Source organism: Ammodytes marinus (genome assembly GCF_949987685.1).
Source record: "Ammodytes marinus genome assembly, chromosome: 2".
In the NCBI taxonomy this organism is placed as follows: domain Eukaryota; kingdom Metazoa; phylum Chordata; class Actinopteri; order Uranoscopiformes; family Ammodytidae; genus Ammodytes; species Ammodytes marinus.
In genome coordinates, this window is record NC_137231.1 from 29,927,592 (window position 1) to 29,946,166 (window position 18,575).

An 18,575-nucleotide genomic window follows, 5' to 3' on the forward strand; every position below is an offset into this window, starting at 1 on the left:
AAAAAGTCTTTAACATTTTCCTACCCCTTTTGAACATGAAGATATTATTTGAGTAGCCAATTTTTAGGGATCCCATTTTTTTTTAATTGTTTGTACGTTGTACTTTGTGTTTGTATTGTTTTAATATGTTATAAAAAATCTGCACATAAATGAACCCTCTCTCTCCCCGTCTCCCCCCCTGCAGAGGTCAGCCTGTTCAGCCCAGCTCAGATCTCAGACAAAGTTCTGCTGAGAATCCTTCGCCATCCTGACGTCATCCAGGAGATCAAGTTCGTAGACAGCGACAAACGCTCTGCCCATCACTACGTCTACCAGAGGGGCAAGGCCGTGGACTACTTTGTCCTCATACTACAGGTACGCACTGGTTAATGCAGAGGTGTGTGTGTGTGTGTGTGTGTGTGTGTGTGTGTGTGTGTGTGTGTGTGTGTGTGTGTGTGTGTGTGTGTGTGTGTGTGTGTGTGTGTGTGTGTGTGTGTGTGTGTGTGTGTGTGTGTGTGTGTGTGTGTGTGTGTGTGTGTGTGTGTGTGTGTGTGTGTGTGTGTGTGTGTGTGTGTGTCATATTTTTGGATATCTCTTTATAGTAGTTGGTGTAAGGTGTTACGGCCGACCATCCCAGGCTCGTTAATCGGCCAGTAACCATTAAATAAACCACACCAAACCACACAGGCCACGCCTTTAGAGCACCTGCCTCCCCCCCCCCCAATTAGGACACCTTTGAGAGAGAGAGTGAAGGAGGGAACAGGAGGAAAGAAAACAAGGCGGGAGCCGTAACATAAGGCAACAAAAATCTCTCTCTCTCTATCTGTCCCTCTCTGTCTCTTTCTCTCTCTCTCTCTCACACTCTTTCTCTCTCTCTCTCTGTCCCTCCTAATGTTTTTCTTCTGAGCTCTCTTTGCCAGAGCGCCGCCAGCTGTTACAGCAGCTACTGTGTAAACAAGTGCATTAGAGTCTAGCTAATTTATGATCAGATCCCAGCTCAAGCTTGCAGTTTGGGAAAAATGTTGGATCGTTAAGAAACAGAATTATACTCACATCAATTACACAATATTGAGGGCCAGAGTTGGTGGCTTGTAAAAGTCATGCTCAGAATGTGATGGAGAATGGTAAAAGAATGTTTTTTTGTTGAATGATTGCTTTAGGTTCAAGTAAACAGAGTAAATGATTACAGTGTGTTCTTGCTCACATACTGTTTGCCATTATACCACCACACTTATTATTACGATATCTGGTTCACCAAATATTAACTTTATTGAGATGTAATTTAAAAAAAATTTGCAAGCGATTAAGTGAGTGATTAACAAGATACATGAGTAGAAATGCCTACAGAAAGTAAAGTGGTCATGATGGCTGTGGGATAAATAACTCTGTTGAATTTGTACTTCTGAATAAGCTGACAAAGCTTGGGGTTGCTGGTTCTGAAAGACATGCTCTTCTCTGCTCTTTAAAAAAAACGATTAGATATTTTCTATTTTTAAGCTTTTATTGTATATTTTCACATGTTCGAAAATAAATACTTAATTAATTCATCTTCATGATATAAGATGTTAGTGGAAAGGACACACACACACACACACACACACACACACACACAAAAAAACACCACTTTTGCAATTTACGCTCTGTGTACATGTACACGTGCGCTCAAATCCTACACGGTGGGAACCTTACCCTTTCATTGTCTTACTCTTTCACACACATTTACTTCTCACACGTCTTGTTATGTCATTATGTCATAACAGTCATTAGCCGGTTACAGTAAACCAAGGGATCACTTCGACTTACCCCCCCTCTGTGAGATCCATACCCCAGTGTGAGGCCGGATATGTGGGATCGGTCGCGAGCGTATAGACCCCCCATGTGGAGTAATCCGCTGAAAGGGTGGCATTTACTGTGAGCATGCCACAGGAGGGAATTTTCCACAGGGGAGAAAATATGCCGCCCGCCCGGAGGAGCCAGTAGTAGTGAATAGTCCAGAATTTTCATCCAGGTTTTTAGTTGAATTAAATTTTTTAAAAGCAACGTTTCGATCTTCTGATGTGTTGTCTTTACTCAAAATCCTGTTGCTTAGCTTTCTGTCAATGGAAGGAAGTGTCTCAATATGTAATGAAGTTTAAAATGAAGTCAACTATTTGACATGACATTTTTATTTTTTAAACCTAACCTGGATTTTTGCATCTATAACTATTTTCATTCGTCCAATCCTTTGCATATGAACATTAATTTCTGTAATTGTACATTACACTGCAGACGACTCAATCAATTATAAATTTTCTAGTTTCACTACGACTGTTGGAATACCCTTGTGTGTGTGTGTGTGTGTGTGTGTGTGTGTGTGTGTGTGTGTCTGACTTAAGTCACTTCGAGGACACACACTGCTGTAGACTTAAAACCAGTTGACTGGTGACAGCATGTGCAATTGGGAACAAAAGCTGTGTCCATAACTGGAAGACAGTTACTGGTTAATGTCAGGATTAGGGTAAGACTCGAATACATTAATGTTATTCTGTGTAAAGAAAGACCCTAAAAGTTGTGTGTGTGTCTGTGTTGGGTGTGTGTGTGTGTGTGTGTCTGTGTCTGTGTCTGTGTCTCATGTTTGTCCTGATCACTAAATTGTACTCACACATTCCTGATGTAGGAAGGGGAGAAACAGGGAGTGGAGGGAGATACAGATATACTTGTCCTTGTACTTGTGGACCAATTAAATGAGGCTGGTGGTGTGAAAAGCACCTTATGTTGCATCGTGGGTAATGCAGGCACCAGGTTTATGTCAAGGACAACGAATGAAGTCATCACTATTCTGCTGCTTCTGTTTTGATTCTTTTTATAGAATGTAGCAGACACTTTGGTGTGTGTGTGTACATTCACAAGTTTGTTTGTATTTCTAGCATTGTGTGTGTGTGTGTGTGTGTGTGTGTGTGTGTGTGTGTGTGTGTGTGTGTGTATGTCTGCTGTGTGGGAGTCTGTTGGACTCATGAGAACTAAAAACCTCAGATACAGATAATTCAGTGTCCTTGTTCCACTCCTTTTATAGTGTGTGTACATCTGAATGTGTGTGTGTGTGTTATGTCTGTTTGTCTGTCTGTGTGTTATGGCTATGTGTGTGTGTGTTTCTGTGTGTGTGTGTGTGTGTGTGCTATGGCTGTGTGTGTGTGTGTGTGTGTGTGTTCAGCAGACAGGCTGTTTGTGTATGAGCCCATGTGATTCATGCTTCTTCAAAGATGCCCTGCCATTCTCACAGAACACAGTGGCTTTACCCAGACAGGGTTTGGATCACTGGGTTCACAGGGTTCCTCCGACGTCAAGAAAACGTGTGGAAAGTTTTTTGTCCCTTCAAGACCTTTAAACATGTTTTGATAAGATAAAGTCTGGATGAAAGGCAAGGGATGATGATGTCACTAAATTAGATGTTTGGTCATAAACAGGAAACAACATTTTGGGTTCTAGTAGGCTAGTGTTTATGCTGAAGAGGCTAGTACATTTCCATAATACCCCTTTCCTTTTCATTTAAATGGTATTCAAATAGTTAGTCATTCATCAATGCACATTTAGTAACACACATCAGATAGTGTAGATAATAATAGGTTGTATGTTTTTCAGAGGAGGTTTCACTCCTCCAGCTAATGTTCAGGTAAAAACTATTCTTATTTGGTCCCCATTTTTTCAACGGTGTGCAGGGCTCATGCTAATGCTTATTTTCCCTTCTATCTATTAATGTATGAGTAATCAATGATTCGATTATTATGTTAAGTTTGTTTTAGTGGGACCAAAAGTGTGTTGTGGTTAAATTCTTGAATAATTAGGTCATAACATATTTGTGAGCGGCTCTTCCTGTTGTTGAAAAGAGCTGGAAAAATGTCAGTCCTGTGAGAATAAGAGAAATATTCCTGCACTTAAAAGGAGGCAGCGCTGTTTGTGTGTGTGTGTGTGTGTCAATTTGGTCACTGGTTTGGGCGAGTTCTTGTAATGGGGTAAGTCTCCAGGAAATGGATGTTAGTCTATTTAAAGTCCCCAAAAGTTACTCAAGACAACATGTGTGTTTGTGTATGAGCTCATACCATTGACACTAGACCAAGCTTTGAGTTGATATTCTTTGTCTCTGACTCACACTGTTACATCTCACTGAAGAAATGTGTGTGTGTGTGTGTGTGTGTGTGTGTGTGTGTGTGTGTGTGTGTATGTGTGTCACATAGCATAATTGACTCAGTGACTTTGCAAAAACAGTTGAATTAAACTGTTCAGTTTGACATCAGCTATTAACCAAAGTCAGCGGTTCATTCTATGACAAACACATGGTCACATACCACAGAACACTCATATTCTCACATACACATATTATGACAGTATGTCAGGTGTGTGTGTGTGTGTGTGTGTGTGTGTGTGTGTGGTTTCAGCTGGGGCCCCCTACTAGTTTGTTATAAGTTATTAACAAACATACATGGACTCACCACAGCTTCACACATACACACACTCACACTCACATCCACACACACATACACACAGTCTCACACACACACACACAGTCTCACACACACACACACACACACACACACACACACACACACACACACACACACACACACACACACACACACACACACACACACACACACACACACACACTCAGACTCAGACTCACACACACACCCACACACACAGTGATTGGCATTTGCCTGCGCTCACATGGAGGCCCCGTTCCAATACTTTGTTGTTTCCTTCCTTGGTCAGCATCTAAAAGGCAAGGTTCCAGCACTATAGGTGTTTCCTTGTCATAACTGGACTGACACATTTCACATGTGGATATTGCTGTTGAAAACTATCCGGTTTGTTTCAGCGTTTAATGGAATATTAAAACTTCTATTTTGCAGTTTACTGTAAACCGCAGTGACGAGGGATTCTCCTGCAGCTGGCAACACAAAGGAAATGTCACGCCTGAAGGCAGTCGTAAAAATGTCAGATATCTAATGGCAAGGCGCATTTTATTAATTGTTTGTTGACAGTAATTCATCTGAATGGGTCTCTAAGATACTTTTTCTCTTCCCCTCAAGCTGTTTTTCCTTTATGAGAAGATGATTGTTTGTTCTGTAAAATTGCTGGTTGTTCTTTATATGGATAAATGATGTACAGTATATACAGCTTGTCGAAAGTCACTTGGCAAAATGATGGTTTTTAACATTTTAACATATTATACTACTACTTTATAGAAATTATTTTGTTGAAAGAAAGATTAATTCCAGTTCCTTTCCACTTCTGCCATCAACGATATTATATATTTTTTTTTCATAAACTATTTTTATTTAATTTTTTTTATGCATACATACAAACATTACAACCCCCACCCACCCCACAACCCAAACAATCCTTGGACAGATGGAAATGACATAAAAATAAAATTAAAAAAATTAAATTAAAATAAACTACATGAGTATTTCACCTTAATATAGACAATGCCGGCCAAATACATCACATGTATCAACAATGTTATTTTTACTTTTTACCCACTAACTTAATTTCTGAGGTCTGAGAACATGACCACATCAGAGGACAAGGGAAAGAAACAGGAGCCAGTAAACTAGACAAACGGGTTTGAAACAAATCCTCCAGACAGACAGACAGACAGATAGATAGACTGACAGACAGACAGACAGATAGACTGACAACAAAGGAAAGTGTGAGTCACCCATATTGGCACTTTTGCTTTTGTCAAATTCAGGTGTTTCAAGTTCTACCTTTTTAGACAATCTGGTTACAGCTTGGCTTGTTTAAGACTTTGCCACTTGTCTTCTTAATAGACTATACAATGTAAATCATATCTGAAAAAAAATATCCAAAGTGATAATTTTTTTTTTTTTTTGAGAATGTATTAATTGGAAGTTGGAAAATGGAATTATACTTAATTTAGTATAGTGATAGTCCCTTTCTAACTTCCCTTAAAGGAATACTTCACCCATACGGAACCGGCGTTCTATCATTATAAAAACGCTATTATAATATAATGAATGAGGTTTTTCTTCCCTCAGTCTTCCCTTGGCCCAGCTGTCCTGTTAATCCTAACAGTAAATATAGGGTTAGACAGTGAGACCATAAAACACTCTTTCTGCTTTTTCTCAGGCTAGGATGAACCGATTTCTGCATTTTGTGCACATTTATCCTACATGGGATCTCAGAGTTCAATACACCTTCATATATCTACCGGTGAAGTAGGTCTTTAAGGCACTGCTTTTTCCTCAATCCTACTCTGTAGACTTTACCTTCCTGCCCTCACTGACCTGCACAGTCTGGTAATAAATTAACTATCAACGTCTGAAATATGGCCGTCTGTGAAATCTGTTGGTACATCAGCACCTTACTATGTTTGACTATATTCTATAGCAGGGACGGCAGTGTTCCCTCACTCACGTTGTAGATGAGTCACGAACCAGACTTGAACTTTGGCCAAGTACAACTAGTGCAGGTCCCGCACATGTCTTAACAACCAGAAACACACACACACACACACACACACACACACACACACACACACACACACACACACACACACACACACACTCCTATTAAACTATAAGCTGAAACATATATTCAGGATGCCTTGTGCTTCAGATTTTTACACACGTTCCCATAAATTCAGCCCAGCATATTTAGTATCTTTGGGAACTTTTGTGATATTCACTCGATTTTAAAGTTTGATGGGGTTTGTATTAAGGACACTTGTACAGACAGATCAATGCGTTTAATAAGCAACAACCAAAGTTAAAGTTCCACATAGAGATGTAATTGAGCTGGTGGCGTTCATAATTCAAGTTGGAGTCTGATTTTTACTGCAGAAAACATAAGAAATTCTCCTGCAATCTCCACAGTAATTTTTCTCATATCAGATGTAAGAATATAAAAAAAATTATAAAAAGGCCGTAACCTGGATCGATTTTTAATACTGTCTCAGTGGTGGACTGCAGTCAGGAACTGGAGGCCTATTTTTGAATAAAAGCCAGTATATTAAAGGCCTATATTGTGTTGGCAGGTTGTGTGTTGCCAGCGCAGATCTGGGAAAACTGGTTTGACCGGAGCACACCTCTCACTCTTGCCCTCCTCCTCCTCCCTCTCTTTCTATTCTCTCTCTTCTCCTCCCTCTCTCTTTCTATTCCCTCTCTTCTCCTCCCCCTTGCCGCCCCCTTTAAATGAAACACACCAGCCGTGCGCACGTTTTGCAAATCGCCCACGGTCAGCTTTCTGCATGCACCTCCTGAGGCATGTATGAGATTTTTTGGTGTGTGTGTGTGTATATTTGCACGTGTTACTGGTTGAGTATTTGACCACCAGCCTTTGTCACATACATGCAGAGTAAGGTAATCACACGTTGAAAGGTCTTTAGCATATTTCCAAACCTGTTGATGTACTTTTTAAGAAGGTGAATGCTTCAATTAAGTCATGGTTGGTTAATTAACTGTTTCATTGGAGAGAATGTAGGACTATGAAAGAACCAATAATATCAATTTCAAATCAAATCAGTTTTTAATTATAGAGCCTAATATCACAAAATAGCCATTGGCCTCAGTGGGCTTCACAGTCCGTACACAATATGACCCTCTTCCCTTACACCCTAGTCTGGCATGACCACTTCCGCCAGCGTCTATTCGCCTGCGTCGAAAAGCTACGCAGCCCTGACGCAGCCCCCTCCTTTTCCGGTTGCTGGCTTTCCCCTATTGCGATCCCCCTCAAATTCGGAAACAATTCACTCACAGTCAACCCGTGTGCTTATGAGCAGCGCTCTCTCTCTCTCACACACACACACACACACACACACACACAGGGTGTGAGAAGTCACATTACTGTAGACAGAAATAAAGTGTGGCGATACTTCGGGATAATAATATTGGCGGCGGCGGCGGTCCGGGATGCATCCTAGCTTAGCCTAGCTGTCCAACTTCATTGTACAACTACCCCCGGGCAGAAATACCCTCATAAACTCTGGAAAATGAAGCGTGGGGGTTTGAATTGAGCACCAGCACCGGACCTTATAACCGGCTAGATTAAGATCCGCCGTTCCCTTTCTTTGGTGAATTAGGGACTATGCAGCGGTGTTTTAGCGACGGGGAAAGATTCCAACGGCTTCCACTATCACCTAGCAACTACGGCTACTTGCTGCAGTTGGTGTAGCGCTCACAACGTCAAAACCCTGTTCTGCCTGTAAACAGACGGACTACGGCTCTGACTACAGCGATAGGAGGTGGTGACATAAGTTCTCGAATGCTAAAAATTCTACTCGACCGCAGTAGCCGTCCTCTCAACCGCCTATGATAATGTTACCAGAGATAACACTACGTGGGTGGCTAGTTAACTCCGGTTAAGTTATCCCGTGAGCTCCTCGGGGGCTAAAGTGTATGGTGTCTTGACATGCTGGTTAGAAAGCAACACACTATGTATATTCCTTTTGTCTTTAATAGTTTTTGTGTGGCGTTTGCGGGTTTAGCCATTTCTCTGACAGTCTCTGGACGTGAAGACGTTCCATCAAAATAAGTCTCCCCCCGGCACTATTTTGCAGAACACCGCTGCTGCTTCCCGGGGTTAGCCCCGCCCTAGATGATTGTGATTGGTTTAAACAAATACAAACAGGCTAGCCCAGTTTCCCCCGGTTTCCCCACCCGAATAGATGGCTCTAAACAGAGTGCTTCCAGACCCTACTACTTGCTGTAGTTTGGTCTGGCTTTGCGAGACTACTTACACCCTAAAATCAATTTAGCATTAGCTAGCTTGTTTTCCACACAATCCGATGAAGAGGTGTGTGCAGTGAATGTCTGCTCCTCTTTAAGCGGCGCAGTTGTCCTTGAGCAAGGCATTTGACATCTGATTATTACTCATTCTGTGCCTGTGGGTTGTACTGAGAAGGTGTTTGTGTGTGTGTGTGTGTGTGTGTGTGTGTGTGTGTGTGTGTGTGTGTGGCTGTGGCGGGATGAATTTTTTGACTAGTACTTTTGTGGCAAAGTTATTCATGCCCAGTGAACCTCCCTTTCAAAATCATTTATTATTAAAAAAAATATATGTATTTTTTTGTTATTATTAAATACAAAAAAATCTTCATTTTGTTTCCACACGCGGAGGAGGTGAGTGTGAGCGTTGACCCGCGGAAGGATTGTCCTCGTTAAGGAAGTATGCTTTCACATCCTGCACACAAAAGCAGCTTGAGAATCAAAATGTATTTGCGAACATCAAAGTGTGTTCATGAAACAAAAGGAAAGCAGATATCACAGGGCATGAAGAGAGAACAAAGAGCGGAGAGAGGAGAGGGGTGTGTGTGTGTGTGTGTGTGTGTGTGTGTGTGTCATGTGAGTAGAGGGACAGTGAGTAAGAGTTGAGTGTGTGTGTATACTGTGCGAGCCTATAGGTGTGACGATGCACATATTTACACTTGGACACACGTGATTGGATGCCTACATGAGCGTGTGTCATTTGTTTATTGGTAATTTTACTCAAATGAAACTTGCAGGAATGTTTGTTAATGACAACTTTCACTCTTTTTTCTGCTCCCCTCAAGCTTTATTTAGTATAAGTTTGGATTCACCTGTTTCGTCCATGTTTTTCTTCTTTCCTCTAATAGTATTATTATTTTTAACATTGATTAAAAATGGCATAATTCTGATTCTAATTTAGGTGCAGCGTTTGTGTTGGGAGCAGCTCTAACTCTAACTACAGTGACAGATACACCCCCCCCCCCCCCCTCCTCTCCTGTCATTTGGTTTCTAAATTGGCGTGTACCCTAAAATAGCACCAGGGACAGTTATATCAGTTTGTTTATGTTTGTTAATGATCTCTGTCTGTCTTAAAGAGAAACTTACACCGTGAAATATAGACCTGTTTTTTTTTTGTTGGTTCTACATACTGTGTTTGTGTCATGAACTCTTTAAGGTGGGAGTTAGCGATTCTGGAGAACCCTTGTTGTCGAAATAACTTTTTCAAAATCAGTGAATATCCCCTCGCGATCCGCTAACTGTCCGTACTGTGTGCGCTGAAAAAAAAATCTGGTGTGAATACACAGCCTAGGCTCTGTAAACTGATATGTAAACACAATGGGGCCACCATAGCTACTAGCTAGCAACATGCCAGTTTACAGAGCCTAGGTTTTGTATTAACACTGGATTTTTCTTCAGTGCACAGTGCACACAGAGTACGGACAGGTAGCGGATTGAGACATTCACTGATTTTGACAAAAAGGGATTTTGACAACAAGCATTCTTCAAGAAATTGCTCACTCCACCTTTAATTCCCCCCTCTTAAATATACTACATAGTCATCTAAGGACATCACACGTGTTCCTTTGCCTGTTCCAACACTTTATTGATGCTATATGAACTTTAGACTGAGTGAGTGAAACATTAACCTAAAGATGTGATTCACTTAATGGCTGCACTGTTGCTTCAAAAATAAATATTCTATATGGATTGTGCGTCATTGTACAAACATATCCCTACAGCCGAAACCCTCTGCATCCTTTTAAGAATACAAAATGTCATGTCGTAGTCAGACTTTATACTTCCCCAATCAAACTTCAGCAGAATAATAAGGTTTTCTACCTCTGAATTGAAGATCTTTAACCAACCTTCATTTAAAATCCTCAGTGTTGGATGAAGCCAGCTCCCTTCACTGTCTTTTTCCTTTGTCCGTTTTTTTTGTCTCCCTATTATTTAACCACCTGTTCTGCTTTCATCAGCCGTGTGTGTGTGTGTGTGTGTGTGTACGTTTGTGTGTGTGTGTGTGTGTGTGTGTGTGTGTGTACGTTTGTGTTTTTGTGTGTGCGTGTGTGTCTGCGCATGCGTGTGTGCGTGCGTATGTGGGGTGTGGTGGGGCGTTTGTGTGTGTGTGTGTGTGTGTGGGGGGGGGGGGGGGGTGTAGCGTGGGGAAGGAGGGATGACAGTATGTGGATTAACTGTGCTGTGTTGTTGCTGCAGTTCACACATTCCATCGTGCCGATTCAAAACCGACTCACTGCACTAACACAGAGGCCTCCTTAAAGCCCCCCCCCCCACCCCCGATGATCCCTCTGTCCTCCTTAGCCCCCCCCCCCTCTACCTCTAATGTCTCCATCACTCAGCTGGGCAACCTTCAATTGAACTTGACAAAGAACCTCTTGCACGTCTGTCTGCCTCTCTCTCTCTCTCTCTCTCTACTCGTTTGCACCCACACTCCCTCTCTAGAACTCTTCCATTCCCACATGCACTTTAAACAAGACCAAATAGACACTACCTCTGAATACAGCTTTTCTTTCCACACGTGCTTCAACTGTTTTATTGAACTGTTTGTGTGAGTCTTATGTTGTTTCCATGTTGTTTGAGTCAAAAACTGAAGGCAAATCTTCTGTCACCATCTGATAGACAATAAAGTTTTTTGAATTGAATTGAATTGAACAAAGCAAAATCTCTTTTAGTACAAAGTGCGTACGAGGGGCCAAAGTAAACAAGTGCCCTTCCTTAATATGATGCAGTCGATCATTAATAAGTACTGCACTAGACCTTGTTTTAAACTGTGACTGTACCGCCCTCTAGAGGCCAAATGGTGTAGTTCCATAGAGACTCAGAGTCAGGGTTACAAGCATAGATAGTAAATAATAGGTTACAAGGCACATATCAGCAGTCTTTATGTCATCACAAGTTCCTATGATGCTGTGTTTGTTTGAAGCTACAACCATGAATACAAGAGTTGATTCATTAGATTGACAGAGAATGTATCCACAACTATTTTTATATATATATTTTTTTTGTTATTTTCTGTCAAACATTTGCTGATGTCATAACTTGGACCCTGAAGGAGTTGATGAGCTGAACACAAAAGATTCATTCACTATCATTCATTCATTATTTTTGTGTCACATGATGCTTCAGTGTTTGTTAATGTTCCAATGCCAGCCTAGGGGAAACATGCAAACATTATGCAAAACAGATCAGTATAAGAAAAAAAACAAAAAAAAAACACATTTGAATGGACATGTGGTTATGTGAATGGTAATTGCACTGTCACTGTCACTACAGTTGTAATGAATGAATTCTGCCATTACGTCACAGTTGTACATTTCTCATACGTTATCTGTAATAGTTTTATTTATGTTTATTTTTTACCAGGGTCGAGTGGAGGTGGAGGCCGGCAACGAGAACATGAAGTTTGAGACCGGACCGTTCTCATTCTACGGCGTCATGGCGCTCAATGCTCCCACACTGGGTGAGTCCAAACAAACTACTCTCCTCATTATAAATGCACTATAAATGTACGAGGGTTAAATGAGTTACCCTACGTTCCAATACCAATGCTGCCAGAAAAAGATTAAGGATGTCCCAATACATGCACGTCAATTGTAGTATGCTGAAAATACATAAATGCCAAACTAACACAAATAGCATTTTGGAGTATTCGTCTTTATTCTTGAGATTTCTTGACATAATGAAAATAAAATCTTCCTTATATGATTGTTTTTTCTCTCCTGTGGCCTTTAAAACTCTTCTGTACTTTAGGATGTAGTGTAGTAAAAAGAAAAAGTATGTGATTTGGAACGCAGGGTTATTTTCCAGTGTAATGTCCCAGGTTGAAATGCCTCCACTGCCACCTACTGGCACAATGCAAGAGTACAACAGTACATTTTTTTTTTTTTTATCATTAATCCAGTTAATTCTACGGATGGAATTAACGGATAATAATGATGGATAATCATAGCGTTCTCCCAGAAAATACAAGAGCCAACACATAATCTGACTTTGGGTTTTTACCCCCAATTCAAAGTGGGTTACAACTCCACAAGTACAGATCACATGGTAACGTGGCTGCAGCAATGTTTGCATGGCATCCTAGGATTCCTATAAGTTTATATTTAAATTAATCTATCTAATCAATAATAATATATATTTTTTCCCATCCTGACTTTTGCATTTCCCTTTATACCTGCTTAAAACCAAGCTGATATCAACTAGTTGCAATTGATCCAAATTGCTGCTGCAAGCCTGTTGACGACAACTAACCGTCTCATATCGCTCCTGTGCTCACGTCAATCTATTGCTTCTCGGTTTAGAATCAATTCAAATAATCCTGTCCATCACTTACAAAGCACTGCATGATGTTGCCCCTAGTTACACCTCCAACATCCTCATTCCATATTCCACTCCGTTCCTCAAACCTTTTTCTTCAAGCCCTTTTTTATCCATCCCTCGCTCCCACTGCTGAACTAAAGGTGATGGTGCTTTTGCTAGTCTTAGCCCAGACACTCTGGAACCATCTCTCCCACTCTGTCAGACCTGCTGATTCTCTCAACTCTCTCGAAGGTGCATCTGTGTAATAAAGGTGTATTTTGGCGCCATCTAGCGGTTCAAATCTAACACTCCAGTTCGGCAAATGTACAGAAGCTGTGGATGGCCTTCAAGGACAGGGAAAACGCACTCTGCTTGATCTTAGATATAACAGATACATTCTAAGGTAATACAATTAAAACTTGATGTGAAATCTAGAGTTTATAAGGTTTTTATTTAGGAAGGGAAGAAGGATTTCAGGACTCATTTGTTGTTCATTATTCTATCCATGTCTCTGCGTTTGACCTGTTTCTCCCTTCCCTCCCAGATCTCTGCCTGCTATTCTTTGCAATAAGTTTAATTCTGCGTAGTCCTGACATAAAATACTTTTTTGTCAGGACTCTGCAGGATAAAACAAAGGACATGGATACATCAATACATTCCAGGTTCAGACCATTATAGGTCTTAAAGTATGGAAATCTGTAATAAAAAAAATAAAAAAAACATAAAAAGTTATTATTTTCTTTTCAATCTGGAAGCAGATCTGTCTGTCTACCTGTCTCTCTGTCTACCTGTCTGTCTTCCACTGTCTTTAACTCACTCACTCTCCCCTTCATCTGTCCCATGGACTCCTTTCCCGCTCCCTCTCTCCTCTCAGTGGTTCCTCCTCGTTCGCGCCTCCTCTCCTTTAAGAGGTTTTCTCTGTTCACTCGGTTCCCAGGTAAACTCCGGCATGTCTGGGCTCCATTTTAACACCATGGACGGGGCAGGGCCTGGGGGCAAAGGGGGGGTGTAGGTGGGTGGGTGGATTTGGGAGGATGCTTGAGTGGGAGGGCACACCTGGCGCAAAACTGACGTCAACTTTTATTCACATTTTTATTTTTAATTTCAATTTTTTTTTTCAACATTTCTTTCCTTAGACATTTGTAAGAGGGTGTAGCAGTATGTATTATTTTTTTTTTATTTAAAATGTAATGTCCAAAGTTCTGTCCATCAGACGGGGGATTTGAATGGGTTAAATAATACAAAGAAATAAGGAGAAGATGTGGACCTATTGAGATGCAGTGTATATGTTTTCAATTCAGATATTTTTTGGGTTACTGTCGTCCTATCCCTCACTTTCATGGAGTAGTATAAACCCTAGATTAAGTATGGAGGGTATTAAATGCTGAAATGGATTGCCGTCTTTTAGAAAACAACAAATAGTTTTATTTTTATTTTCTTCATTTCATCCTTAATCCACATTTCCAAATGTAATCCCAGTTCCTCATGTTATGTCATTTTGAATGAAAATGTTTAGATAGTTGTATTTACATTTAAAATTATGAATTGATATGAGGGTAGAGATGAGGATTGTGGTTTGGAATTGGGACCATCACTCGTCCACTTGTAATTCAAACAATCAAACACTAACAGCAGGTCACAAGTAGTTGGTTTGAACGCTTCAAAACCTTCACTGATATTTTTAAAGTCTATAAGATCCAGTCGGTCACTTTTCTACAACTTTTAACACCAGAATTTGCATATTTTTTAGACAATAAAACATACAATTTTGGATTTTTCTCAACCACATTTCAAAATAAAACTTTTTTTATTACTATTCTTTTGAAACTGAAAGTGGTCCCAGGCCTTCAGCTGTATTTAGCCCTTGTGATTCAGATAGCCACGTGTCAAGTCACAGGGTCATGCGTCTAAATATAATTCTGTTACTATTAAATGTACGTGAAACGGAAACAAGGGGAAAATGGATAAATCGGGAAACAGTACGTCATGCTTTTTTGCACCAAGTAAACAAGTCTGCGCTCTCTGCGTTCACAGTGACGTAAACAGCCAAATGAACTCTGTATACTACAAATATTTAGACTTTGTTTATACAATTTGATTTATCTTTTTATAGTGACATCAAACCAGACTCACATGAATCCGTTGCTAAAAAAAGCTAAGAAACAGTCTCATCTTTCCTCCGATGATCACAAATGACATGTAACAAACGAGACCATCCGTGCAAAGAATGCTATTTTTATGGGTACGCTCACCCAGGAACAACAGCTGGCGTTGTAGAAACACTACCGCTTTTCTCCAAAGGGGGCGCAAGAATGAACACGTGTGAAACACCTTTAAGTACAATAGAAAACATTTAAATCAATAAAAGTTGCCTACTGGATCTTCAAAGTCACTGTACTGAGTATCCACATAATAAAGATTGTCTCATGGCTAAGTTAATCCTAACAACTAACTAGAGGAAGTAGCCGTAGCATTAACTAGCTACTAGCTCCATTAATTCCTTGAAAAGCTAACCGAGTTGACGTGTCCAGGTAAAACGGTTTCCTATGACTCACTGAGGCCCCCTGCTGGAAGACTCACATTCACCGGTAATAATACACATCTGGCTGGTGACAAGCATGTGTGTTTGTGTGTGTGTGTGTGTGTGGGTTTGTGTGTGTGTGTGTGTGTGTGTGTGTGTGTGTGTGACTCATTGGGGAGTACGGCATTGTGTTGAAATCAGCATGTCTGTTTGCTGGATGAAACCCAATAACTGTTAGTCATTGTGGTTTCAGTATTTTTGGAGCAGAGGTGGAAAATTTTGAGCAGCCATGAGTAAGAATCCTTCAAGATAAATATGATCAACAACTGTTGGTGATTAATCATTTGAGTCACTTTTTTAAAAAGAGAAAAATGCAGAATTTATTGGCTTTGACTGGCTTCTTTAATGTGAGACGTTGCTGCTTTAACTGATTTGAAAGTTCAATTGTTATGTGTTTTAGACAAAATTAATAATTTGACCGTGTCACTTGAGATGTGGGATATATTGGGATCAACATTTTACAGACCATATGATTTAACTAAACAAAATAGTTGGCATATTACTTGAGAATGGAAAAGAAAATGTCTCTGCTAGGTTTATGTTCTTTACCTAATTTGAACTATCTATTTCTTTTAATAATACTTGAAATAGACAAAAGTCTAATCTATTAGATTTTGATTTGTTTATACTTCATAATACTACCTGTCGGGGGGATTTCGACATAATACTTGTATTCTGGGTTAACCGCTCCTCCTGTGAACATGCTCTCACTTGCAGATTTGGCTCACATGGGTACAGTCCATAGGTACAGACAAATGAAAATAGGAGAATAAATGAGGCAACCCTAGTCTAACCAGAATAAAATGAGTGTCTACTTTTGAGTATTTATTGAAACACTATTCCCTATTTAACAGTTATAAGTGCTATGTCAATATAAATACAAATATTTTATAACACACTATTAATGAAAGTATTTATTTTCTTTATTTCATTTTTTTATTGTGCTATGAACTACGATCTTTCTCCTTAAACGAGTCATAACCAAAGAATAGTATTACTTAACGGCTTCATTCAAGTGTGTTATACATTTTTTTTAATGTTTTTGTAAGGTTTATTAACACTAAATTATGTGGCATTAGACTAAAGTGTTACTTATCCATTAATTGACATAAATGCACGTTTCAACAGTCTACAGGCAAGATAAACTGAGCCATCTTGCCCTGTGTTTACTTCATGATGGATTACAGTATTGCATTTTGTTTCCACCTCTGTTAATAATTTAACCCACATGTTGGTGTGTAACATTCATTGAAAATATTTGAGTGAATGACACGTTTGGTTGGCGTGGGGCCATTGTTATAAAACACAAAAAATCAAGTCACTGCTTGTAATGCCTGTGGAAAGTTTTGTGTCACGACCTTTGTTTGTGAGAGAAGCTCCTGTTTGCTGTGATAGTGAAACAAAGGGTATGTACAGTAGATACGGTCATGTGTGTGATTGAAATGACTAATTATTAACATCCGTCTTTTAGCCCCCTATGTCTCTCCTGCTCTTACATATTTGATTTTACTGTTTGGATGTTTCTGTTGTTATCATGTGCATATACATTCCACCCTGTGTGTCACTAACTAGTCTTAGTCATTCATGTAATTGATATTAACCTGCATTTGAACTTACACTGCATCTTGTGCTACCGAGGACCTCCAATGATCTGTGTTTGATTCATGGGAGTTCCATTCATTCACAAATCTTATTAAAACATTGTAGTGTTCTGTAAACACCCGCACAGTCTTTCTGTAGTGATAAACAGTGTTTCACATTACATGTATGTGTGCAGGACGGCCTGGTACGTCTGAAAACACGCAGTTCTGTCTTTGAATTGTTAACGTGAGCTGTTATTAACCCTTCCTCGTGTGTGTGTGTACGTGTGTGTGTGTGTGCTCGCGTGTGTGTGTATGTGTGTCTATGTGCCTGCGTTCCTGCGCGTGTGTGTGTGTGTGTTTTACAGAGTTCCGTTCCCCGTCCAGCTACAGCGGGTTGAATCGCACAGCGTCTCTTAGCGGCGCCGACCGCACAGAGTCTCTGTCTGTCAGCGGAAGCAACAGTCAGCTGAACAGTGTGACCATCCCCATTCAGCAGTACACACCAGACTTCTATGTGCGCGCGCTCACAGACCTGCAGTATGTCAAGGTGGGTTATTATGACACACTGGTGTTTTTTTTTAATTATAATTCTTTAAAAAAATATATTTACATTTTTTAAATATGTTATTCGAATTGTTCAAATATTTTCTTTAGATTTTTTAAATATTTTCGAATTTAAAAAAAAAAAATCTTCTGAAATGTTGTAATTTGAGCATCTGTTAATAAAAACAAATTTAAAAAATAAAAAAAATTATAAAAAAAAACAAGTGTTCCCTTGTTAGATTAAAGAAAATACAAAAAATCCCTCCCGCTCTCCCCCCTTCTCTCTCTCTTTCACACAGATAACGCGGTCCCAGTACCAGAACGGTCTGATGGCGTCCCGTCTGGACAGCGTGCCTCAGTCTCCAGAGAGCGGCCACAGCTTGAACCACCTGGAGGAGACGGGGCCCCCGGGCATCGCCAAGCCCCTCCCTCCCCCCTCCATCACAGACCTGGGCTCAGCCGACTGCAACGCCACCGACAACGGCCCGGACGAGACCACCTTACTCCTCCTCAACGAGCAGAACTCACCCCACACACCCAACCACCACAGCCAGCTGGAAAACAGCATTTGACCCAACCCTCCCAACCCTCCCAACCCTAACCCCAAACCCAACCCCATTGCCCCCTCCCACCGGGCTTTTCTCCATACTCACTTACGTTGGCACACACGCACTTCTAAGCTCCAATGTACGCTGCGGTTGCGTGTTTGTGTGAGCGAGGGGGGATGCAGACACATGACTTGGCACAAGCAGACGAGGCGTACAAGAGACAAGCCATGTGCGTGCATATTGTGTAAATATGCAAGGATTTAAATCACACACATACACT

The 18,575-nt window shown here is 40.5% G+C and overlaps 1 protein-coding gene across 1 annotated transcript in view; it reads left to right on the forward strand.

Moving 5' to 3' along the window:
* The window catches only part of LOC307255935 (metal transporter CNNM4), a gene marked incomplete at both ends in the record, with an annotated part of 39,008 nt that extends 20,689 nt beyond the window's left edge, over positions 1 to 18,319 (forward strand). Inside the window, 4 exons of the mRNA XM_080034767.1 lie at positions 185 to 354; positions 12,105 to 12,201; positions 17,570 to 17,751; positions 18,047 to 18,319. Of these exons, the coding sequence (XP_079890893.1) occupies positions 185 to 354; positions 12,105 to 12,201; positions 17,570 to 17,751; positions 18,047 to 18,319 (722 nt within the window). The remainder of the gene's footprint in view (positions 1 to 184; positions 355 to 12,104; positions 12,202 to 17,569; positions 17,752 to 18,046) is intronic.
* Positions 18,320 to 18,575: the final 256 nt, after the last annotated feature.